The sequence below is a fragment of the Rhineura floridana genome, chromosome 9, assembly GCF_030035675.1.
Source record: "Rhineura floridana isolate rRhiFlo1 chromosome 9, rRhiFlo1.hap2, whole genome shotgun sequence".
NCBI lineage: Eukaryota > Metazoa > Chordata > Lepidosauria > Squamata > Rhineuridae > Rhineura > Rhineura floridana.
The window spans coordinates 65,216,365-65,242,636 of NC_084488.1; the positions used below are offsets into that span (position 1 = coordinate 65,216,365).

Below are 26,272 nucleotides of genomic sequence, written 5' to 3' on the forward strand. Positions count from 1 at the left end.
TGGGTGGTTTATAGCAACTTTAAAGTCTGAAACATGAGTAAAAAAAATCCAGACCCCTGTTGGATTTTTGTCAGTGATCTCATACTTTGTCAAAATTAATTAAAAATCAGCTATGTTGAGAGTAGCTGTAACCCTATTACTGACCTTGCCTATACTCTGACCTTCATTTTCTGCTGTTTAAAAGATAAAAAATGCATGGCTGAATTTTAATTGATGAAAATTAGCATTGGAGTCTATGATAGTGGATGCATGCTCAGTAAGAACCAGCTCTCAGTATTCTAAAACCCAGACTCACAGCTGCTGGGCTTGGCTAATCAAGGGACCATACCCACACGAGTCAGTTATTCCACTTTAAAGAGTCATGGCTGCCCCCACAGAATCCTGGGCAGTGTAGCTTTTGAAGAGTGCTGTGAGTTATTAGGAGACTCCTATTCTTCTGACAGAGCACCATTGGCCAAAGTGGTTTAACAGTCCCAGGTAATTCTGGTGATTGTAGCTCTGTGAGGGGAATAGGGCAGCTCCTAACAACTCTCAGCACCCTTCACAAACAAAACTTGCCAGGATTATTTGAAAGAAGTCATGACTGTTTAAAGTAAAAAAAAATGACTGGTGTGGATGTGGCCAGGGACAGCATTGGTTTAAATTTGGGTGGGAGACTACATGTGTCTGCTGTAGAAAAAGGTGGAGGAAATGGGGGGAAAATGACACTTTTAACAGTGTTTTCTTTTTTGAATAGAATGGAATGGAAATGGGCTGTCCCACCTACCCAATCTCCTCCCATCCCTCCCCTACTCTCCCCCACTCTTCTCTGTCAAACTTTTATCTATTCTAAGCATGATTGCATGGGGTAAATCCCATTGAACTCAATAAGCATGGAAATAAATAAACCTGCCCTCTTCCTCCCTCCTTTCTACCTTCCCCCTCTCCCCTCCCCCTTCCACGTTATTCCAAGCTACACAGGATTGGACTGTGAAAGACCATCCCAAATTGCATTTTTACAAATATGTAGGGCAGTACAGTATCTCAGAGAGGTCAGGTCTCCTGCTCCGCTGCTGCATTCACTATAGCTGCCCAAGTTCCCTGCTTTTTAAAGTTTGATAGAAATATCTGTTGGCTATAGGTACATTCTTAAACCACAAGGGTGTTGTTTTTTTGCCTATTGGTGAATATAAATATCAGGATTAACAACTACCTGGGAGTTTAAAAGAGTATATTGTACATTTCTAAAATAGCATTCAATCCAACAGAAGGAAGCAATTTTGATCTTCTGTGTATTCTCTGCACTGCAGCCTGTAATTGATTGAATGGGTGGCAATCTTATTTGGCTTGGTGCAGAATATTTCTAGGTGACCATCATCTGTTGCCAGAAAGAGGCAATACTAGCATGCAACCTTTCAATGTGATACCAGAGCTACACTATGCTTCAGTCTCTGATGCTTTTGCCTGCACCTATACATACCGTCCTATAAACACGAAGAATCAACTATGCAGCAGGATGATGTCTGCTGGCACCTGTTCTCCACCCTCCCTCTCCCCCATGCAGCATTTATTGCAAATACAGGAGGAGATGTGCAGCTTCCACAATGCAGGGGTCACTGTTACTTGCAGGTATCTATGCACAAACAACCCTTTCACATTTGTACTGAATGCTCGGGGTAGCACATACAATTCTCTTTCCCTTCCGTATATCCCGTATATTGATTGAGGAATTGAGTGAAATGGATTACATTTATATTGTGTGCATCTCTCTTTCCCCCATGCCTTTGTAACAGTTGGAAAAGAAGTGAACCTGATTTCCATTACATTACTCTGCAAGCATCTGCACTGTTTTTGGTCACATTTCCTAGCTGCTTGATGATATCCCAAATAGAATCACCTTAAAGCTATCTGGCAAATATTATAGCCTCAGACACAAAGAAGTATATTAATGCCCCCACAGCCTGGGAGAGTTCCAGTTGGACCAGGGAGGTAGAAGTACATTGGATCACAACTGCACCATCTGGAAATAATTTGTGAACACTCTGAGGGCCTTATAGTTCTGGGCAAAAGAACAGACAATGATTGTCAGTTAAACCTCATTAAAGAAAATAACCCAAAAGTATAATAACTGAAGTGTTTTTCAATTAAATTTTAGGTAAACAAAGCTTTTCTAAAAAATGTTTGCCAGTAGTTGAGAGTTTGCATTTAAAATACTTACTGTCCATTTATTTAGTAGTAAATACAATCTTAAAACAGATTAATAGTTGATTAAATCACTTTATTATAACCCCTCTGTTTTATTGGAGAAATCAGCAAGAAAAAGAACCTACTTAAACCAAATTATGGATTTTGATGCAGGAGTTCAAGTTCCACTTCTCATAAAGTTTTGCAGAAGGCTAAGTGGATCCAATTCTGCTCTGCCTCTGTTGGGAAGAAAAATATGTACTGCAATCTTAAAAGTATGTGCAGGGATCACCCTTTGGGGTAGGGTGGGGGTACAGAATCCCCTTGGTAACAGTAGCTATGAATAAAAACTTGTGATCCTGTCCATCACAGGGGAGCTCTGTCTGTACTTCTAAACAGTCCTTGCCTTCAGGGAAAAAGTGTATATACTCTGTTTCCCACATGGTCTGCACAGCCTAACTCACAACGACAGCTTCCATGTTAAAGGAAGCTTCTACTCTTGGCTTGCTTTGCTGTAACAGGCCATGTGTGTGTAAAAGCATTCTGCATGAGGTAGAAAAACATACATCTAGGATGTACACATAACAATTAATGCTAAATAGTCCCCATATCTGCTCTACTTCAGAGGCATAGTGGCTACATCAGTGGCCCCTAACATGAGCACCCTTATCAAAGCTAATGACACGAACAATTTCTTTCGCTGGTCTGTAAACAGCAGTCTTATGGCATCTTAAAGACTAACCAAATTTATTATGCTGTAATACAATTATCAGATGAAGTGGACTGTAGTCCACAAAAACCTATGTCGTAATACATTTGTTAGTCACATTATTTGAAGTCAATTCAGACCCAACACTTTTCAACTGCAATAGTTTACACTTTCAACTGAGAATCATCAAGCACTTAGCGATGAAGTGATGTATTTGCATGCAGAAATCATAATTTGTATACATCTGTTTTAAGTAGTTCCTTGTCTTTTATCAAACCCAGTATGTGAGTGCGATCTGGCTGCGACATCTATCATTGATCGCCAGGGTTGATTCGGCTGATTTGGCTGGCTAGGCGGGTGTCCCCTTCCTCCCTCACCGCTCCATGTGCATCCCTCCAGAAGCTCCACGCTCGGTGGAAGAGGATGACCATCCCAGATAGGAGTGTACCGTTCTTCGGTCAAGGGTATCAAACCCAGAGACAAAATAAAACAAATTCTTTTTTAAAAAGTGTATTTACATGACTCTGGTCATAGCAAATTAATAATACATGTGAAAACCTACAATCACAAGTGAAAAATATATTGCAATAAAATGTAGCTCTTCTTTTTGCATTACTATCATTTTAAACTATTTGACAGCCCTTCCATTCTTCTGTTGGAAATAAGCAGTGCATAAATTATCCCTCATTGTGCACCAAGTTACATGAACATCTAAGGCCCAAAGTGGACATAATACATAGTTAAGTGTATCCAACTTAAAAAAATAAAATCAAAAGCAGCTAGTGTGGTGGTAAGGAAGCTCCTTAAATCTTTCCCTTCTACCTATTTTTTCTGGTCAAAAATCACCTCACCCCCCCAGCTGCAAAAAAAAGGAAAAGAAAAAGCTTTCCAATGTTGGCAGAAAGATAAGAATACCCATGGGTGGGAAAAGGGTGGAAGATTTTTTAGTTTTTAAAAAAGCTGTAGAAGAAGTGTCGGTTGGTCCCCCTTCCTATTCCTCCATGTTAGCCTTAGACATGTAACTTTCATTTGGTTGAAAAATAAAAATGTCAGAGGAACGATACAAGTAAGTGCATGTCACTTCTAGTTTAGGCCTAAATAAAAGTGAATTTCCATCAACAGAGTATCAGAAACAGTAAACACACTTTCTACAGCATGAATAGTAAATAGATGTTCTTGATTTCACTCAGTTGAAGGCAGAAAAATATATACAGCTCCAAGGATCATATGTGTGAAGCCATACAATTTGTATAAATTTATCTATACACTGCAGACATCTGAAAGTTGTTATTTTATTCTTCCTTCTTGTGGGTTTCAACTATTTTTCCCATAAGGGATAATTATATTAACAATTAACACTGAAGTAGCCTGCTGTAACCCTCACAAAGGTACCAGTCTACAACACTAACGAAGTATTAATCTAAATGACGAACAGGTTAGTTTTGTTGGGTATGCAAGAGGTGGAATTGGAACCGGAAAAAAGTTTCAAATCTCTCAAATGGTAAGAATACAAGTGAATACTTTTACAGTTTTCTTTAACTGGTGGTTGGTTCACAAATCAATCAAGTCTTTCTTTGATTTAACATTCAGGTTATCTTACAAACATACATACATATAATTATTACTCTTTACAAACTTAAAGTACTATTTATAATATTAAACCACCCTTTCCCCCCATATAAAATTACTGCATAATTCCTATTTGACAAAATATTAAGCCTTTATACAGATGGAGGTCTTCATCTCATTGTCAGGTTCTGCACCGATTAAAAACATGTGAAGCAAAGAGAAGCAACTGTATAAAACGAGGGGGAAATCCATGGATACCATGTACACCTTCCAGGCATTCAATGAACGGAACTAAAGAAACTGGACATAGTTTTGGGGAATCAGTCCTCTCTTCCCATTTAGCGTTCCTTCTAGCCAGCCGGGTTCTCGGGAAAACTGCACTGTAGAAAGAGGAAAAACCAAACACATTCCTATCACAAATCCACTATTTATGACAGCAGTCTCTGCAGAAAATCTTTTACCAGTCTTCTTAAACAAACAGAGATGGGTCTTTTGAGTCTCTTATTTTTCCAGAACCGCTGCTCATTTAATTACAGACCTGCATGAGGGCCAAACTACATGTCAAGTATACTTGCATGATTCTTTTTCATTATGGATTTTTTTCCTTCAGGAAAATCACTTTAAGGCGGCTGGAATCTTGAGCAGAGGATTGGTGGTCAGTGGGAGAAAGGGCTGCTTCATTCTTTCCCTAACAATCATTTGCCCACTCAACACTCACCACCCTGCCCTGCTGTTTTCCCACCACAGGGGAAAAGATACTGGAACTTCTCCCATTTAATACTTCTGCTAATTGAAGAGGAAGCTCTGTAAGGACTCCTTCATTCATACTAACACCGGGATGTCATAGGAATGCACAAATGGACCCGTATCTGATACTGAAGCAAATAGGAACCTTTTGCCCACCCAGCAACTCACTGGTACTCCCCAAGAGCTTTGGAGGAGGCCTTTATTTTTTCAATCCCACACATTTAAGTTATTAAGAGATTTGCGAACGATGGCAATTCAAATCTATAGGGCAGGGGTGGCGAACCTTTGGCACTCCAGATGTTGCTGAACCACAACCCCCATCATCCCTGCCCATGGGCCATGCTTGCTGGGGATGATGGGAATAGTTCAGCAACATCAGGAGTGCCAAAGGTTCGTCACCCCTGCATAGAGTAACATAGCAAACCCTGTAGTAACTGGACATCACAATGGAGGACTGGTTCATAAGAAGCCACTGAAGCTAATATCTCTCCCACTTTGCCAGATGGACCAAAGCTGTTGATCCACACAGCTTTAAAATCACAAAATGGCTCTCTACACTTGTTAAAAATTGAAAAAAATGTAGCTCCTAATGGAAAGTTTTGATGAGTGTTTCTCAAAAGGAACACACAGAAAAATACCCTTCTCAAATGGAAATTTTAAAAACTACAGTTAATAACCAGCATAATATTTATCCTTGTATAATTTTCAGTGCATGATTATATGGTAAGCACACATTTTAGATTGACTGATCTGACATTACCACAACTGGTCTCCAAAAAGTTCCTTCACGGCAGCTGATACTCTTACCATATACATATCAAGCATGCTGAGACATTACATGTGAAAACATTCTACACATTAATCAGGATATAAACAGATGAGACAGACTACCTCTGCCATTAATTAATTTAAAGGTTAAAATATAATTGGCCCAATTTTATCCATACCAAGCAGCCTTCATTTTGTACCATAAAGCTCACAGGAGACTCTGTCAGTGACAGGATGATGGATCAAATTGATGGTAATTAATATGCCAACTGTGTTTACAACTCAATTGGCCATTTCATTTTGAAGGAAAAAATACACTTTTTTCTCCATGTGTAGTGATTTTGTACTGGGAATCAACTGTATACTGGAGTGCTCAGGTTCCCCCCCAAAAGTCATCATGGATAGCAAAGAGTGGCCTTGTGAATTAGCTCTGATCTGAACCTCAGAATTTAAGTACTACTTCACTTAAGATACAACATGTACTCATCTTTAACAGTTCTTGACCAAAATTCAACCAAATTTAAATTCAGGAGAGATATACCAGAGCATTTCATACCGTTGGTATTTGGTAATCACATATGGTACCATAGGGAGCATGGTACTTTATACAGTGACACTGAAAAAACAGGTCCCTACCTCAATACGCTAACATACAAAAATTTGAAATTGGTGAGGCAGTAGACAAAGAAACAGAAGGAAGCAAAGGTGGACAGGGGAAGAATATACATTCAGTACAGTTCTACACCCTTAGACTGAGTTTCAGTGGAGGATGAGGACTAGGGAATAATTTTTGCTGTTTGGAGCTTGTTACTGTCAAAAGCTTAGATTCCTACTGGTCCAATCAGGCAATTCTGAACATGGCACATTCAAGTTGGATGCTCACTATTTCAGACTTCGATCTCAGTTCTCCAACAGCTTTGTGTTACCTCCATGCCTACATGAGACGAGCTATGTCTGGTTAAAAGCAATAGCATTGCTCTCTATTACAAATCCAGCTTTATTCACACAACTTATAGAGTAAAAGTGAGACCCTATGGCCACACACTGAAATCAATGAGCTTACACAGAGTGCTTGATTGTGGCCGTCTGTATGCAACAAGTTATATGCATAATTTCTGACATATTAACTGAAATCTTTGCACTGCACAGAGTCTATTAGGATCACTTCAGCTATTTTAGCCTCATTAAAGGTTACACAGGAGTAATTTCAAAGCAAGCAGGGAATAATCCTGCTTGATGTCTGTGAGATCTCTAGAATACATAGCTTGAGGACTGCAACCATTGTAGCTTATACTACAAATCAGCTCCTCTGCTGCTATAATTATATTAAGTTTTTACGATCTTTCTTCAACTAACCATGATAAAGTCTCCTCACTAAGGCATGCTGTCTTTCCCTCAAAATTGACATATTTTTAAACAAATAGAAATAGCCTCCATGTGTAGTTTTCATTTGCGGAGGTAAGATAAATACGTCCTTTCACTTCAATGAGTTGTACTATTTCCCGGCAGTATATTTTTAAATCTATAAATATCTACCCTATATTTATCACAGAGAAAGTAGTTGCAGTGCTGGGAGACGAAGTTACCTTTCATTCATATGCGCACACACACCACACAAACACATACTCACTCTTTCTTTCTGCCATGTTTAACTCTACCCACAGCATTCTGGCCTTCCTTAGATTTGCTTCTGTCAGATAGTACTCCCAAACATCTCAGAAAGGGCATGTATGTGGTCTAACTAACATACACCTATTTTCTCTAGCCTAGTGGTGGAAGACCTTTTTCTGCCAAAGGCTGCATTCCCTCGTGGACAACGAGTAGTGGTTGAGGGCAGAAGTAAAAGAGGCAGAGCTGTAACTGTACCTTTCAACTTTGTACAGCAGGTTACAACCACTTGAGGAGACTGTGGAGCAGGTGAGGAATGGGATCTGGCAGTGTATGGGAAGGGAAGAGTCCCAAGGGCCAAACAGAGGGGCCTGGAGGGCCACATTGCCCCTCAGCCCTGCCGTTTCTCACCCCTGTTTTAGCTTCTCAAGTGATTACTTTCTCAGGCCAGAGGTTGTGGAGATGCCAGGGACTGAACTTGGGAACGTCTTCCATATAAACTATGTGCTATACCACTAAGCATGTACAATATGTATGGTGGTGAAAGTATTCATTATGACGGCAGCAGTTGCAACAAAGTGGACAGCTCATGCAGCATGAATGTGAAGGGTACCCTGACATCACCCTTTGCTCTTGGCAGTGGGGAGAATACCGTATTAGCCAGTGGTGCTGGGGTTAAAACATGGAACCTGGTAAATTTCCTTTGCCTCCATCAGCCAGGGTTAAAACTGCATGCAGACAAATTAGCTCACAGATGCTCAAGGTAATTAATTAGATGCTCAACCTATCACTAAATTATCTGTTTCCTCATTGTCACATTGGCTTCCTCCTTTCTCCCATCCCCAAGTCAAGGACAGCTCCTGGAGAAGGTATTCATAACAACTCTTCTTATATCCCTCAGGGAATACTTATTGTTCCCCAGGACCTATCTTAAACTGATTGCCTACCAAAGAAGCAATTCCTTTCTTTTCATTTAATCTGTTTTGGATGACACTAGCTGTCTTGAAGGAAGGAAGAACTGGAATGAACACTATTCTTTTTTTTTAGTACAGGTATATATGCCATGTCTTTCCTGTAGCATCCATGGGGACAGTGGCCACAGGAAATGAGCACGTTGGAATAACAGGGTTTTTTTTACTGCTCCTGTTCCAAATGCCACCAATTTTGCACCCTAATAAAGGAATCCTTATGGTGTACAATCTAGTACAGTAGGGCCCCGCTTACCGGCGCTTCGCTTCCCAGCGTTCTGCTAATGCGGCGGCTTTGATTTCACTTTTTAAAGCCAATTTTGCCGTTTTGCGACATTTTGGCGTCATTTTCGCATGACAGCACCATTATATTCAATGGGGTCCCACTTTACAGCGATTTCCGCTTTATGGCGAGGGTCCAGAACGGAACCCGCCGTATAAGTGGGGCCCGCCTGTATCTGTGGATGTGTTCCAATAGATGAACAACCCATAAGTGTTAGACTGCACCAGACTCACCACTTGGTTTAAGGTTACCAAGAAGTTGAGGACTACTGAGAAGCAACATAAAAACATCTATAGCCAGGATTGCATAATTGTGGAAGTTATTTATTTATATATTCCAGTTCTTCCACAGCTTTCTGATACAGTAGGGCCCCATTCATACAGCGGGTTATGTTCCGGACCCCCGCTGTAAAGCGGAACTCATTGACTAACATTGACCAAAATGGCGCCCGGCAGCAAAAAAACACCGTAAAAGCAGAACAAGCGCCATAAGAGCGGGGCCTTTCTGCAATTGACAACCGCTGTATTAGTGGAACACTGTAAAGCGAAGCGCTGTAAAGCGGGGCCCTACTGTACCTATAAATGAAGGGAAGTATTTTTAAAGTATGTTGACAAGGGTTAGGAGTGTCTGTAGCTGGAAAGAATAACAGGGACCTTTCTTGCACAAGCTTCTCAATCGCAGGCACCCCTTTGTCCATATCTGGTGCCACCATTATTGTAGCTGGTACTATTTTAAACATTGTACAGAAATTGTGAGTGGCAGCTGCAAACATGGGCACTATGAGACTCTGGAAGGAGCCTGGGCTTTCTGAAATGAGCTAAATCAGAGGTGGCTAACCCTGGCCTAGGGGCCAGAACACTAACTTGCTCGCTCACACACACAAAGATCCCACAAATTTTGGCACAGAAAATAAATTAAGGTAAACATGGCACTCGGGTATGCAGTGAGGTTACACTCAGCCCAGCACTCTGATGGGGATACAAATAGCTCGCTACCCAGACATCAGAGTGATCATTTGATGAGCAGGGAGGGGGCAACAATCCCCTCCTAAGATGGCCTACACAAATCAATTGTGTGTCCTGTGTGCATATGCAATCATGTGTGCGTGGCGGGGGTGGCCACTACCCAACCCCAGAGGGTTGGTCAAAGATAAATGCAATCCCAGGAACAAATATGGCTAGACACCCCTTGGCTAAATAACCAAGCTTTCAAACTCCTGGTACTAATATGGATAAATCTGTATTAGATTCAAATACCATCCCTCATGCACAGCTCTAACATGTGTTGTATGTATCCTGCATAAACATAAAACAGGGATAGAAAACCTCAGGCCCGAGGGCCAAGCATGGCCTCCCAGGCCTTTCTGTTTGGCCACTGGAATGCTCTCTAGGCCATGCTCCATCACTAGTCCTGCTTTGCACCTTTTGGAATATCTTTTCTTGTTTGGAATGTGTTCTTGAACTCCAATAATGCTTCCTGCTAGCCAGGATGGAGGATAGAGAGGACTGTGTGGGTAAATTAACATTAGTTGCTCTGCCCACTTTTGCATCTGGACCCCCAAAAAGTTGCCCAGAAGGGAATGTGGCCCTTATGAAAAAAAATACCCATCTCTGCCCTACAAATATGCACAGATAGAAACCTCTCCTTTAAAAAGCAGTGGTAGAATACAGCAGAAGAGAAATCTTAGTTCCTCTTGCCTAAGCAGGCAAGAACAGGTTGAGAAGGAAGAAAGAGCCATCTCTCTACTGTAAGCTTTGAATCAGCAGTTTTGTCCTTGGAAAAAAAATTGCTTGGGAAAAACAATTAATCAGTTACTGAGAGGCTGTCCAATGCCCTGACCTGCTATTTGCCTTCCACAGCATCAGGCTGAACCAACAACTCTGAGGTCCACTCAGCAGATTCTTGATCTGCTACTGTATCCAGTCTTTGCCATTCTCTTCTTCCGTTTGAGCCAAGTCCTGCCTACCTCCCTCGTGTGCAAGAATTAGGGGAAAGCAGCCAGATGGGAATGGGAGAAAAGATCATAATCCCACAGCCACTTTAATGGTTTCTCACTATAAACTATGAACAAGAAAGGGGGGGGGGAAATAAAGCCAGGAGAGGGAAAAGGAGAGTAGCAAATGGGGAAAAAACAAAGAGAAAAATAAAATGGAGATGGGGAGGAGAAAGATATAAAATTTGCCGTAATGGAAGTGGCACCTCATGTCAGACACTAATTTAACAGTTATTTTAATGGTTGATAGTAACAGTATGTCAATTTGATTGATGCACTGTCACTTTGATAGTTAAGGTTATTGGTAGAGCAGCAGAAATGATGTATTATTATCTTTCATTTAAGAGCTTATTAAGGCATATGGGAATTTAAACTGATGAATTTGAAATGATTCTATGGAATCTGTACGCAGTCCAAGTCCACAAGAGGAGAGAAAGCGAAATCAGAAGTTTCCTTGTTGAAAGGCAAATGAGAATGACATGGTTTTCTAGATTAAGTAAATATAAGAACTTAACTAATTAGTTTTTTCAAGTGAAGGCTCAGAAGGAAAGAAAGGCCAAATGATAAGTGGTCAGGTCTTCTTGCAGATCTATACCTGGTATAAACACAGGAAGCTGAAGGTAGGAATAGAGTTTTCACAATGGAGGGAGCAAGCAAAGAATCTCTATGTGTTCCAAACTAGAGTCAGGGGAGAATAATAAGGTAGCCAAGTTTGCACATGACACTAACTTATTCAGGATGTCAACAATCCAAGTAAAAGTAGAGTTCAAAAAAGGTCTTTGCAGACTGGAAACTAAACAAACAAAATAATAGATATTTCAAAGTAAGTTAGTTCAAATTATAGGCATCATAGCAAGATGCCTTATGGCCAGACTATTTGTCCATATAGTCCAGATTATTGTCTAGTCCAACAGGCAATGGCTCTCCAGGGTTTTGGCAGAAGTCTTTGATAACACCTGCTACCTCATTTTTCAACTGGAGATATGAGGGATTTTGACATGAAAAGCAGACCTTCTACATTGAGCTAACGTCACTCGCTGAAGTGGCTAGGAAAGAAATCTTAGAAGAAAAAGATGTTGTGGAGCTGCAATAGGACAGAACAGGGAAACAGGGAATACTCACATTTCCCTATAAGCATGACTCCTTCTTACACTGTGGAGGCAACATCAGAAGTCTCAGATCATATGGGAACAGCTGCAGCATAGTATTTTATGTGGCTTGGAGTTTCTGACTTGACCTTCACAATGTGGGAAGAAACCATACTACAGAAGATGGTATACAGAAAGCATAAAGTGACAAGGTACCCTAAGTTTACTGAGTGAGGAGCGTGGGAAATCTGTGGCCCTCCAGCTGTAGTTGGAGTACAATTCTCATCATTCGTACCACTGGCCATGGTAGCTTGGGCTGATGGAAGTCTGATCATCTGAAGGACCACAGGTTCCTCTTTCCTAGAGTAAAGAGTGGCATGAGAGAGGTTTATAAAAATATAAATAGCTTCCAGCCAGCCAAGACTGGACTAGAGTGTCCTTCAGTTTGATCTAGGTAAGGATCCACAAAATGGATCTAAGGAGATCCTGAGCAGACCAAGTAGAAGGGCTGCATGCTGTTTTATCAGAGGCTTTACATGTGATGCTGGGTGCTGGGTTGAACTCTGACAGAAAATACTATATTGAGAAGAAAGCCTAGGACAATCCCTTTCAAAATGTATGAAGAGGACCATCCCATCCCGTCATTATATTTTCCCAGTAAACCAAAAAACTGACTTCAGCAGGAGGGCAAAGCTGTCTCCTCCTACTGTCATCCAGTGACGTAGCTCTAGCAATGGGGGATATTATATGGCTCCTCTCACGTTGCTAAGGTCACGTGCAGGTCACTGGGCAGCTTGTCTGGCTCTGAACTACTCCTATGATAGCTACCTGATCCAGGAGGCATTGCTGAGGTGGTTCAGATCCACAGATGTGAAGGATTCAATTGTGGAAACAAGTAAGAGGAGTGGAAGCTCCCATACCGCTAAGGCATCATTTTAAGCAGGACCTAAGAGGAACGAGCTTAGTGCATTTTCCTTTTCCTTTTTTGAGGAATAGACACAAGGCATGACGCAACTGAAAATTCCTGTGTTGTGAACCATGTGCTCCAGGAGGCTGTCTTGGACTTAGATTTGACTAGAAGGGTTATTCATAGACAGGGTAAGAAACTCCACCCTTACACTAAATTAAACTTACTTTTAAGAGAAGGTTTTGAAGAACTATAAATGTATCCAATTCCTCTTTTATCACACTTGACACAGACACAATCTGCCTGTAAGGTAGCTATTGACAGGAAGCCTTTACGCCAGACATGTTTTCTTAATGGTAAACATACAGGCCAGGTGTAAGGGAAGGAAAGAACAAGAGGGGAGGTGATGAGGGGAGATGATATGGGGAGAGGTTCAAATTTCTCTGCATGCCTCAACAACAGTAATAAAATCCAGGGCCATCTTCTTCAACTAAATGCATCTCTGCAAATGCAAACAGAATTGATGCATATTTCTGCTTTAAATTATGCCTGTTTTCCCCTTCCTCTGTACCTCCTTTTCTAGATTCTCTACACGCCCCAGGTTATTTTAAAAATGAGAACTATATTGCTAAGCCTTGGAGTGATGAAAAGATTAGGTTCACGAAAAGCTTTCCAAACTTGTATTTTTTGGATAATATATAACACTAAGCAGGGGCACTATGGGAGAAGCAGGTCATATTTAGATGACTTTTTTAAAAAAACTGCTTTCAACAACATAGCTTTATTAGCTCCTATGAATCTCAAATGGAAATGTGGAAAGCTCAACGCTTTCTTTCAAAATAAGGGTGAGGAAAATCTGGCCACCTCTTTTGATCTTGCTCTTGTAGCTCCACACTGACTGAATCCAGCCCCAACCCTGAGGACAATGTCAAGCAGAGGTGAGATTCCAAGTACACACAGGAAGGGTGCGTGGCTCAAAAATACGGTTTCTGTTGGCTATCATGGTAGGAAAGGGTTAAGCTACTCTTGGGCAGAGCCAGGGAGATAACGAGACTCAGGTTACTGCTATCAGGCAGCTGTAACCACTAATAAGCCCAAGGCCCTATAAAGCCAGCAGGAGGGAATGTGTGAAGTGTGGGGGAAAGTTGGATGGAGTTAACAGTGAGCAACGTATATCGAGACTGTACGCTGTTGGGGACTGCTGCTGCTACCGTGTATCCTGTATTCTGTAACCAGTATGCTGTATGCTGAATGCACAAGTAATGTATTCTAGCACATAGACTGCTGTATATTATTGCTACCTCCCTCTGTGTCTTACACGACTACATTTTTGCCAGCTTCCAACAGTTTCCTGAATAGATTGCCTTCAGGAATACCTTCATTCATATTTACCTGCCCATGTATTGAGGTTGGGGTGCAGGGAGGACTTCCCAGCAGTACTGCAATTATTGGAAGTTCATCATATGACAACCTGAAGGAGGGCTTTCTTGGTAGTGGCACCACAGTTATCAAGCTCCCTCCCCGCTGAAACACAGCTAGCACTGACCCTCATGCATTTTAGGCACCAGCTGAATACCCAGATTTTTGCACAAGCATATGCCAGACAGTAGTGTGGAGCCAATTGTTTTAATATTAAATAAATTCTTTTGGTTTACATAAATTGATCTTTCTTTTTAGTTTTATTGTATTGTTTCATTTTAAGTTTTGTGCCCCATTCTAGCATCAGTAACAAATATTTGAAATAAATAAATAAAAGATGGAGACAAAACAGCCTAGGAATGGTTAGGCTTCTCTCATTCTCAGGACTTGAAGGGCAGACATGAATAAGAATGAATTGCCATTTTTCTGTAGCAGAGGACAAGGGTATAGAAGTTGTTTATGCAATGGCTTTGAACAAAGGAGTTTAACCTATCGGTGGACATACTTCCGCCTGTTAAAGCTGAATTCTCTTACAAAGCAAGCAGATGGCAGCTTTCAGGCAGTGGCTCAAGAGCAGAATTAAATGAGCATTGGCCAGTTCACAGCTGCTTGTGGCTATTATAGATTAGGTCTTCCTCTGTGTAGCTTCTGCCTTTAAAATCCTGAGGCTCAGACCTTTACATTGAAGTTGAAATGAACACCAAATCAATATTTCTGCTGCTTTCAGTACTGTCTCACTGCTGTCTTCTGCTGCCCCACCATGAACTCAGGTTTTTGCTGGAATTTACCTCAGCCCTGGATTTGGCCATTGCTCAGACTCCTCTGCCTGCTTGGCTACCGACATGTGAAATTTGTGTGGCTCAAAAACAAAGCCACTCACATGGCCAAGATACTCTCACTGACGCTCTGCACTCTGCCTCACAGCAGACTCCTTTGTCCACCTACCTCCTTGCTTATAAAGGATTTTTTTTAAAAAAGGGGTCACAGGCACTTCTCCCTATATCTCAATATATATATATATGTTAAAACCACACCTTTGCAAGCCATACCAACAGTTCAACAGATTCAACTGTAGTGAAACTTAAAAGCTTCAGACAATCATCACTTTCCCATTCCTTCTCATTCACCCGTTTCTGACAAACTACTGATTCCCCTTTATCGGCTATGTTATTGTTAACACTTGCTCTTCTGCATGCTTACTAGTAAAGTTGTCGTACTGAAAAAACCCTTAGTTTTACGGAAAGAGTGGCTTAAGTGGAATTTATATTCAGGAGGGCTGGGAGGAAAGGGCTAACAAAGAGTGCTAGCAAGCCTTTGTGGGAAATGTCCAACTGGAGGAAAGGGAGGAATACCTTGGGACTATTTCGTTTGAGATCATGCCAACAGCAGCCAAATATCTCCAAGGATCAGTGTTCACAGTCCCACTCACCCCTGTTTCTGCAGGAGGCCAATGATTAGAAAATTGATGATGTAATGATGTCTTGCTAATCAAAGAGCTCCACTATAGCAGCTAGTCATTCACAGAGGAAGCACAGGGGCAACAAACCAACATTAGGTGAACCAACTGTCCTGTGTGGTTTGAACGTTTGTGAGTTGGATCCTAGCATGTTCAATAAACCATGGTTAAAACAAACAGTGGCTTATGTTATCCCTCTTTCTTATGTGCACTTTTCTTGCCTTCTCAAGTTGGTAACCTTCAAGCACTTGAAGGGCTTAGCATATTGCAACCTATAAAAACCTCTTTATAATCTACTTCTCCTCTGAAACACTTGCTCCCTTAATCTTTTGCTATTTTCCATCACTCAACTATCTTTGTTTTAACTGCAATATACACCTATCATGGCACCTTTGCAGTTTCTATTTATATTTGGCCTTTCCCATTGTTCCATTCTATTTGTCTCCTTTAGAGTGTGAGCCTGTGGGACATATGTCATGCTTTATATGATGAACTTAGCAGGTGGCTCAAGCCTTCAAGATATAGTAAGCTAAATATTGATCATATCAGCTATCACTTGCCCAATCTCCCTTTTATAATGAGCATAACAACCTAGTTTTAAGAATGTTAGACTGCATTTTCGATTAAGTGACTGTGTTAAAAAAAGATATAAATGCACACCAAGGATAGACTGCAACATTTTGTTGTGTGGCTCTCTGTGTGTATATTTGTTTTTATGTATGCTTATCCATTTGTGCTTTTAAAAGGTACTTGCTTATTTTTGACTATAATACTTACCATCTTCAAAAACTGCCCCAATTTGAAAAGATAATTCAGAGCTATGCTCCGCCTCACATGGATACACTGCTCTTGCTTTTCTGTTGACAACACTGAAAAGGTACCAAGATTTTGTTAGCGGTTTTTAAACAGCTTCACAGGATCACTTTATAATTGTTAAATTTTGCACAAGAACAACATTGTCCACAAAGCCTATGTATTGGGGAGAGGGAAAAGACATTTGGTCTTACCGTAAAACCGTTTTCTCTGTGCATGTCAAAAGCTGATCTCAACTGGGTAGCTAGCTCCACCTAGTGGTTGAAGGCAGAAGAGTGCTAAAGAGTGTTGTTGTTTTTAACAAGGACTTTCTGCTCTGCGCAGCTCCTTATTTCAGTTTTTGATAACAAGCCAACCAACAGGAGGAAAGAACAAAGAGAAATAATAGGAACCATCGACACAAAACAGGAGACAACAGCACTCATACGCTCTCTGCTGTAGGCCTAAGATGAAAAAGACAGTGATGGCAGCCCAGCTCTCCTAGGGAGGGGCCCTGAGATCAGCTTTTGACATGCACAGAGAAAACCGTTTTACGGTAAGACCAAATGTCTTTTCTCTTGTGCATGGAAAAGCTGATCTCAGGTGGGGCACACCAAAGCTGATCCATGTAGGGTGGGAACATCGCTGGGCTGATTACACTAGTGATCTGGGAGAATGTGCTGTAGTACTCTCCTCCCAAAAGCTGCCTCTGCTGATGCATATGTGTTAATCTTATAGTATTTAATAAACATATTAGGTGCAGCCCATGTAGCTGCTCTACAAATCTCTGTGATAGATGCATGGAGTGAGAATGTTGCCGATGTGGCTGCTGCTCTAGTTGAGTGGGCCACTATCCTGGCCAGCCGGGCTAACTTTAGAGAGGTGTAGGCCAGTGTGACACATGCCTTGATCCACCTAGCGAGCATGGACGAAGACACTTTCTTCCCTAAAGACGCTGGGTGGAAGGAGACAAACTGTCTGATGGAGATGTTTTGTTTTAGAGATATACACTTTCAGGGCTCTTCGCACATCCAGTGAATGACACGCTTTCTCTGTGGGGTGAATGGGATTAGGACAAAAAGAAGGAAGTACCAGCTCTTGCTGATGCTGGAAGGTAGACAGTACTTTAGAACGAAAAGAAGGGACAGTACGTAGGACTACTCTATCCTTATGAAACACACAGAAATTCTTGTCAACAGACAGAGCATTCAACTCAGACACTCTCCGGGCTGAAGTAATGGCCACAAGGAACAAGACCTTAAAGGACAAGAGATGTAGGGAAATTTGACTTAGGGGTTCAAAAGGGGACTTTTGTAGGGCTATTAACACCTTGTGTAGATCCTGAGTTGGGTAACGATGGATCGTAGGAGGTGCCAATGCCGTTGCCTCACATAGAAAACGCCTGAATAACGGATGATATCCCAGCGGTTTCTCCGGAGATGTAGACAGAACCGCCGAAAGGGCTGAAGCCTAGCGTCTGAGAGTGTTTACCCTGAGACCCAAGGACAAGCCATCCTGTAGGAAGCAGAGAATATTGTTTATACCTGCTTCCTTGGAATTAAACCCTTCTTTTGTGACCACATCGAGAAGGCCTTCCATGTAGTCTCATATATTCTAATTGTGGAAGGGTGTCTTGAGGTCATCATAGTTTCCACTGCTTGAACTGGAATGCCTCGTTTTAAGAGGCATCGCCTCTCAATCACCAGATGTGAAGCACCAGCCATCCCAGGTCTGGGTGAAGCAGCTGTCCCTGTGACAATAGGTATTCCCTGAGGGAAATTTGCCACGGAGAATCGATCGACAGATCTATGAGTTCCGGGAACCAGGGTCTCCTTGGCCACCAAGGAGCTATCAGTAGAACTCTTGCCTTTTCAGCTCGGATCTTTTGAAGTACCCTGGGAATGTTCAGAAGAGGTGGGAAGGTGTAGAGTTGTCCTTGGGGCAACTGGGGCATCAGAGCATCTATGCCTTCTGCCTCTGGTGTCACATATCTGGAGAAAAATCTTTTCTTTCTTTTTTTTTAATAATTTTTATTCAAATTTTTCAAAAGACAAACAAAACAAAGTCAAAAAACATAATACAACAAAAAAATAAAAATAAAATAGTTGACTTCCGATTTGTCGCAGATCAGCTATAAGTATATAATATACATCAAACCTGTCCCTTAATATATTCATACAGGATCACTTTTCTCCATAGGCTATCTTAGTTAATCGTCAAATCCCAATATCATCATTTTATTTTGATCTTTCAACAAAAAGTCTAAGAGAGGCTTCCATTCCTTAAGAAATGTGTCTGTCGATTTTTCTCTAAGTAGACATGTCAATTTATCCATCTCTACTAAGTCCATTAATTTCAATAGCCATTCTTCCATTGTTGGTGTTGATTCCATTTTCCACTTTTGTGCATATAATAATCTTGCTGCCGTAATCATATATAATATTATGCTTCCATATTTCTTTTCTATTTGTTTATCCATAAAACCCAGTAAAAAAAATTCTGGTTTTGACTGAATATTTATCTTTAGAATTTTTTGCATCATCCTACCTATCTGTGCCCAAAATGATTTTGCCTTTTTACACAGCCACCACATATGATAAAATGATCCTTCTTGTTGTTTACATTTCCAACAAACATTAGAAACATTACTATACATTTTTGACAACTTTTCTGGAGTCATGTACCAACAGTACATCATTTTATAGAAATTTTCTTTAAGATTATAGCATAATGTAAATCTCAAGCCTTTTTTCCACATATTTTCCCATTGATCCATTTGTACGTTATAACCAAATTTTTTTGCCCACTTTACCATACACTCTTTACTTGTTCTTCTTCCATATCCATTTTCAGTAAGAGTTTATACATTTTCGCAATTATATTTTCATCATTTGTACACAAACCTATTTCAAAATCAGATTTACTTATTTCAAACCCATACATTTTCTTGTCCATTTTATATCTTTCTAACAATTGTAAATAGGCAAACCATTGAGAACTATATCCTTCATCAGTTGTTCTCTCTCTTTCATTATATATTCTCCATGTACATTTTCTAATAGTTCTTGATAAGTTAACCATTTCTCTTTTCCAGCCATTTCTCTTCTGTAAAACGCTTCTTGACTTGAGACACATAATGGTATTTTCGAATAGAACCTTGGTTTATATCTATTCCATATTTTCAACAGAAGACGTCTTATAAAATGATTATTAAAGTCTACATTTACTTTTACTTTGTCATACCATAGATATCCATGCCATCCCCACTTCAGGTTATGGCCCTCCAAATCCAATAGTCTTTTATTCCTCAATAAAATCCATTCCTTTATCCAGACTAAACAGCAGGCAGCAAAATAAAGTCTCAGATTTGGTAATCCCAGTCCTCCTCTTTCTTTGGCGTCTTGTAGTAATTTAAATTTAACTCTTGGTTTTTTTCCTTGCCATACAAATTTAGAGGTATCTTTTTGCCATTGTTTAAAAGGTAAATCAGAGGATATTACAGGTATTGTTTGAAACAAAAACATCATTCTTCGGACTTCCCGGAAGTGAGTGCTCAGCTGGTGATTGTCTCTGAGAGATCTCTTCCTCAGAAGAAGCTTTTTTCAGTTTAAAAGCCAGCCAAGAGGAAACTTTGACTGGCTTAAATGTTCTCCAAGGTATAGGTGAACCGATCAGATTTTCCACAGGACTTCGTTGAGCTGTCGGCTGCTGGAATTGATCAGGAATTCCCTGAGATAAGAAGGCATACCGATCGGCTGAAGACGGAGTCAGGACTTCCAGCAAGCTGTACTGAAAAAAAGCGAAGCGTTTTTTTTCTTTCTAAAAACGTTCTTAACCAGCGAGCCTCCTTCTGTCTAAATCTTATCACTTGGCTTAAATTACTACAATAAAAGGGATTTGTTTACGAATCAGCAACTGAGAAATCTGGGTGAGTCATACTTTTTCTCTTTTAAATATAATTAAGGAAGAAAGAAAATGTAAACAATTTATTTTATTTTTTTTACGACAAAAAGCTGGCCTGAATTTGGAGTTTTAAAGATTAAAAACGGATGAGAGGTAATTATTATTCGATGGAAATATATTTTGGACTATTTTTCTCCTTGGATTATTTCTTTTTGGACAAATCTGCTGTTCGTATATGTTACTAATCGCTTGGTGTTGTGAACCAGAATTGTTTTGCATTCCTGGACGTAGATAAGAACTGTGCTGGCCGGACTATAATAACAGGCCTGGAATATTAACTCTTTTGTTGGTGGAGGGAAAAAAAAAAGAAATAGACTGCCTCTAGGTTTTGGAACAGTGGTTAATATCAGAAATTAAAGGCTTCTTTTGAGAATGACAACTAAAAAAGCAGCTAAGGCTCAGGAGCGAAGAGGTTCAATTGATCCACAGGAAGGGGCTATACCCCCAGAAATGTTTCAAAAAATAATGGAAGGGATTAGTGATATAAAACAGGAAATGAAAACTGAACTGATAGATATAAAAGACTATATTAAAACACAAGTGGATGAGATTAAAGGGACAATTGGGCAAATAAAGGAGGATGCAAAAAATACTAAAGAAAAGGTACAAATCTTGGAGAATAGAACAGATATATTAAATCTGGAATTAGAAAAAAATTTGGACTACATGGCTGTGATTGAATTGAGAAATAAAGAACATTGTTTGAGATTCCGTGCAATCCCTGAGGAAACAGGTGAAGACATCAGAGATAAAATTGCTAATGCTTTAGTAAAATTTCTGGATTTGAATGAAGATCGGATGAAATTTGAAATAGATAAAGTTTATAGAATTAATTCCAGATATGCAACAATGAAAAAAATTCCAAGAGATGTGCTTGTTCACTTTATAAAAAAGACGACCAGAGATATGGTATTACAACAACACTTCAACAATACCTTTAAAATTGATGGGAAGGAAATACTGGTGATGAAAGAAATTCCTATTAGACTTTTACGTAAGAGAAAAGAATATGCTTTCTTTACAGAAAAACTTAAGCAATGCAAAATTCAATTTAGATGGGATGTTCCAGAAGGAGTGATTTTTACATTCAGACAACAGAAATATCGATTGAATACTGTTCAAAAAGCAAGGGATTTCTTGAGAAAAGCTTCAAAAGACATGGAAGAAGATAAACTCAAAGATATGGATATAATTCCTGGGAAACAAAGTCAACAGGAACATGCAGAGGAGGGGAAGGAAGATGATGGATTAAAGGGAGCAACAGGTACATTTTAAAATACACGCTTAAAGATGGATTACAAATATCTAACTTGGAATATAAATGGAGCCAACACGGCGCAGAAGAGAAAGAAAGTGTTTCATTATTTGAAAAAAATAAAATTGGATATAATTTGTTTACAAGAAACTCATATTAAGAAGAAAGATTCCAAATATTTGATTTGTAAAAATTTGGGTGAAGAATTTATTTCGGCTGGATCAAAAAAAAAATGGAGTTGTTCTTTACATTAACCCACAATTGCTTCCTAAATTGATATTACTGGATGATAGTGGTAGATTTGTGGGGGTTGAAATTACTTTACAGGGCATAAAAATTTTGATAGTGGGTATTTATGCCCCCAATGAAGATAAAACAAGGTTTTACACAGGACTTATGGAAAAATTGTCAGAGTTTTCATATGATCATTGGTGTGTCATGGGTGATTGGAATGGGGTAATCTCACCAAAAATTGATAGACTTTCTGAAAAAAATATTAAAGAGACACAGGGTAAATTACCGAAGATTTGCTTTGAACTGATGGAAAATTTAGAATTGGTGGATACCTGGAGATATATAAATGATAACGCAAAGGAATTTACTTATTTTTCAGAAAGACATAAAACATTCTCGAGGATTGATATGATTTGGATGTCTAAAAATCTAGTGAAAGTTATTTTTAAAATGGATATATTACCAAAAACTTTTTCGGACCACAATCCTGTGATATTAACTTTTTAAAAAAAAAAAATATTGGATTTAGATGGAGACTAAATGAATCTTTATTACAGAATGACAAAGTAGTACAAGAATGTAAGAAGAAATTAAAAGAGTTTTTTGAATATAATTTACATAAAGGAACAAACGAAAATATTGTTTGGGATACAAGTAAGGCATTTATGAGGGGATATTTTATTAAATGTAACTCTGAATTAAAAAAAAGAAACAACAGAAAATGCAATTAATTTTGGAAGAAATAAAACAAAAAGAGGAAGAATTGAAAAAGAATCCAACTAAAGTTTCTATTGTAAATCAAATTAAAATGTTACAGAATCAAGTATCAATGCTGACAGTTAGAGAAATGGAAAGGAAACTAAATTTTGCTAAACAAAGGACTTTTGAATTTGCAAATAAACCGGGGAAATGGTTAGCATATAAATTAAGAAAAGAACGTCAAAAAAATATTATTTTAAAGATACAAGAAGGAGATGAGATGCTGACAGATAATGTAAAAATCAAAAAGATTTTTCATCAATATTATTCATCATTGTAGAAGTGTCAGGAAATCCCATCTGAAAAAATAGAAGAGTATATATCTAAACAGAATTTGCCTAAAATTACAGACTTTCAGAGACAAGCTATTAATGGTCCTATCACGTCAAGAGAGATATCTGAAGCTATAAACAAAATTAAATCAGGAAAGGCGCCAGGACCAGATGGGTTATCTGCAATGTACTATAAATGTTTGGAGGAAGAACTCTTGCTACCTTTACAGTATACAATGAATTCTATTTTGCAAGAGGGAAAGATACCGGATAGTTGGAAAAATGCTAACATAACATTAATACCTAAAGAGGAGCAAGATTTAACTAAAACAAAAAATTATCGGCTGATATCTCTATTGAATAATGACTATAAAATTTTTACAATGATCTTGGCAGAAAGAATGAAAATAATATTGCAACAATTTATCCAGGAAGATCAATCGGGGTTTTTACCTAAAAGACAATTACGTGACAACGTCAGGAATGTCTTGAATGTGTTGGAATATTTAGAACAACGAAATGATAAACAAGCAGCTTTGATTTTCTTAGATGCTGAGAAAGCATTTGATAATTTGAATTGGAAATTTATGTTTCAGGTTTTGGAGCAAATGGATTTTGGAGACAATTTTATAAAATGGATTAGATCGATTTATACATCTCAGAAGGCTCAGATAATTGTTAATGGAGATTTAACGGATTCATGTGAAATACAAAAGGGTACAAGACAGGGATGTCCATTATCTCCCCTTCTATTTATTCTGGTCTTAGAAGTGCTGCTTAGAGATATAAGGCAAGATAAAAGGATTTCGGGATTAAAGATAAAAAAAGAATATAATCTGAGAGCATTTGCTGATGATTTGATAATTGTATTAGAAAACCTTTTGGAAGGAATTAATGTATTGATGGACAAATTAAAAGAATTTGGACCGTTAGCAGGGTTTAAGATCAACAATCAAAAAACAAAGATGTTGGTGAAAAATTTAACTTTAAGGGAACAGAAAGAGTTAATGGACAAGACAGATTTTACAATAGAGAAAAAGTTGAAATATTTAGGTATCATTATGACAAATAAAAATTCAAAGTTGTTTCATAATAATTATGAAAAATTATGGACAGAGATTAAGAAAGATCTGCTAAGATGGGATAAACTACAATTGTCATTAATGGGTAGAATATCTGTGATAAAAATGGAGAAAAATCTTTTCACCTGGCGGTTGAGGTGTGTGGCAAATAAGTCCACCATGACTCTGCCGAAGTGTCTCACTATTTCCTGAAAGTCCAACAGGTGAACCTTCCATTCTCCCTGATGCACCTTCTGTCTGCTGAGCCAATCCGCTTGGCAGTTGTCCTCCCCCTTGAGGTATTCTGCAAGGATCATGTCCACGTATGTTTCCGCCAACTGGAACAGCAGGGCAGCTTCCTCCTGTAGTTGTGGGGAGCGTGTGCCTCCCTGACGATTCAAATGTGATTTGGCCAATATGTTGTCTGTCCTGACCAGCACTGCCCCCAACCGTTTGGTCTCCGTGAAGTGCCTCAGGGCTAGCCAAATTGCACGGAGCTCCAGAAGTTTGACTGGAAGCACTGACTCCTGTGGTGACCAAGTGCCTTGTATCATCTGGCTGCCGCAAATGGCTCCCCAGCCTGTCAGGCTGGCATCTCAGGAGATCAGGGTCCGTGGAGGGTCCTGGAATCGCACTCCTCTTAGTAAATTGGGTTTGTGCGCCCACCATAGCAGGGAGCGACGGACCAGCGGTGAAAGTGCTACCTTCCGGTGATGCTTGGCTGCAATGTTGCTTTGAAAAGGCAGTAGCTGCCACTGGAGTGGTAGAGAGTGGTGACGTGTCCATGGTGTAGTCTGATAGGTTGAGACCATCAACCCCAAGATACCTGCCAGATGCATAAGATCCGCCAAAGGCGAAGAGAGGAGCTGTGTGACAGCTGTAATTATCTTGTCTACTCTGTCTTGAACCAACATTATGAGTCCCTGCTGCGAGTCTACGGTGGCCCCCAAATGTATTATGCAGTGGGCTGGCTCTTGGTTTGCTTGACAAGGAAGCCGTGATCCTTGAGGCATGCTAGGGTGATGTGCAGATCTTTCCAAGCCTTGTGGAGAGACAGAGACCGGAGCAGAAAGTCATCCAGGTAAGGAAAGACATGGGCCCCCTGCATTCTGAGGTGTGCCACCAGAGCAACCACAATCTTTGTGAATACTCTGGGGTCAGACACCAGACCAAAGGGCATGGCCCTGTACTGAAAGTGATCCTCCCCCACCGCAAACCGGAGGTAACATCTGTGAGGCAAAAAAAAGGGACATGCAGATAGGCATCCTTCATATCGATAGATGAAAGGAAGTCTCCCTTTCTCAATGCCTTCTTGATGGACAGTAAAGTTTCCATGCGGAACCTGCGGTATTTTATGAACTGATTTAAGTTCGTCAAATCGAGTACTGCCCTGAAAGATCCATCTTTTTTCATGACGGTGAAGAATACTGAGTAGATTCCTGAAAACTTCTTGCCTATTGGAATGGGGTCTATTGCTGCAATCTGCAGAAGGTGGGCAATTGCTTGAAGAGTACTTTCCCACTTCTCTGGAGACGTTGAGAAGAGGGAGGGGATAAACTTGGTTGGAGGGAGGGAGGTGAGTTCCAGCCTCAGTCTGTATCTGAGGGTATGAAGTACCCATTGTTCCGAAGACATGTCCATCCAGTGGTGGGCAAAGTGTTGAAGGCGTCCTCCCACCAGAGGGACCCTGGCGTCAGTACTGATGCTTATTCCCCCGAGACTGAGATCCAAAATCCGATCTATTGGGGAAAGGTTGTTGGCTTTTAGACTGGGTACATTGCCTATTCCAGAAGGGATGGCTGGTACGGGACTCCTTTGCTCTTCCAAATGCCCTACAGCCTAAAAAGGACTGGGAACGCAAATAAGGATGGAAATGTCTACAGAAGAATCTTTTGTCGTCTCATTTTTTGGCAGAAAGCATAGCTTTCTTCTTTTCCTTCGACTCCAAGACCCCAGCTAGGGCGGCGTCGCCAAATAGTTTGCCACCCACATAGGACTCAGATGCAAGATTAGAACGGGCTACAGTATTGGCCTCCCAATGGCGTAGCCATAGAGTCCTTCAAGTGAAAACACTCACTGCTAATGACTTTGCCGAAAACTGCATGGCGTCCATGGATGCATCTGCCATAAAGGTTACTGCTCTTGAGATTTGCAGAAGCGACTTCCGGATTCGAGCCAGATCCTGCTGTGGGCCACCCAATAGGTCCTCTAGCCACAGCAGGGATGCTCTTGCGAAGACTGAGGAGGCTGTTGCTGCT

At 40.1% G+C, this 26,272-nt stretch overlaps 1 protein-coding gene across 3 annotated transcripts in view; it reads right to left on the minus strand.

The window, feature by feature from the left end:
* Positions 1 to 2,272: 2,272 nt before the first annotated feature.
* Positions 2,273 to 26,272, minus strand: part of ARHGAP10 (Rho GTPase activating protein 10) — a 199,236-nt gene continuing 175,236 nt past the window's right edge. For 2 of the 3 annotated variants that reach the window (XM_061584720.1, XM_061584719.1), the window contains one exon: positions 19,781 to 20,254. In XM_061584720.1, coding sequence (XP_061440704.1) covers positions 19,957 to 20,254 — 298 coding nt within the window. In that variant the 3' untranslated portion in view covers positions 19,781 to 19,956. Of the gene's footprint in view, positions 4,822 to 16,455; positions 16,548 to 19,780; positions 20,255 to 26,272 lie in introns of those variants that run through there. The other variant, XM_061584721.1, reaches the window with a different exon arrangement.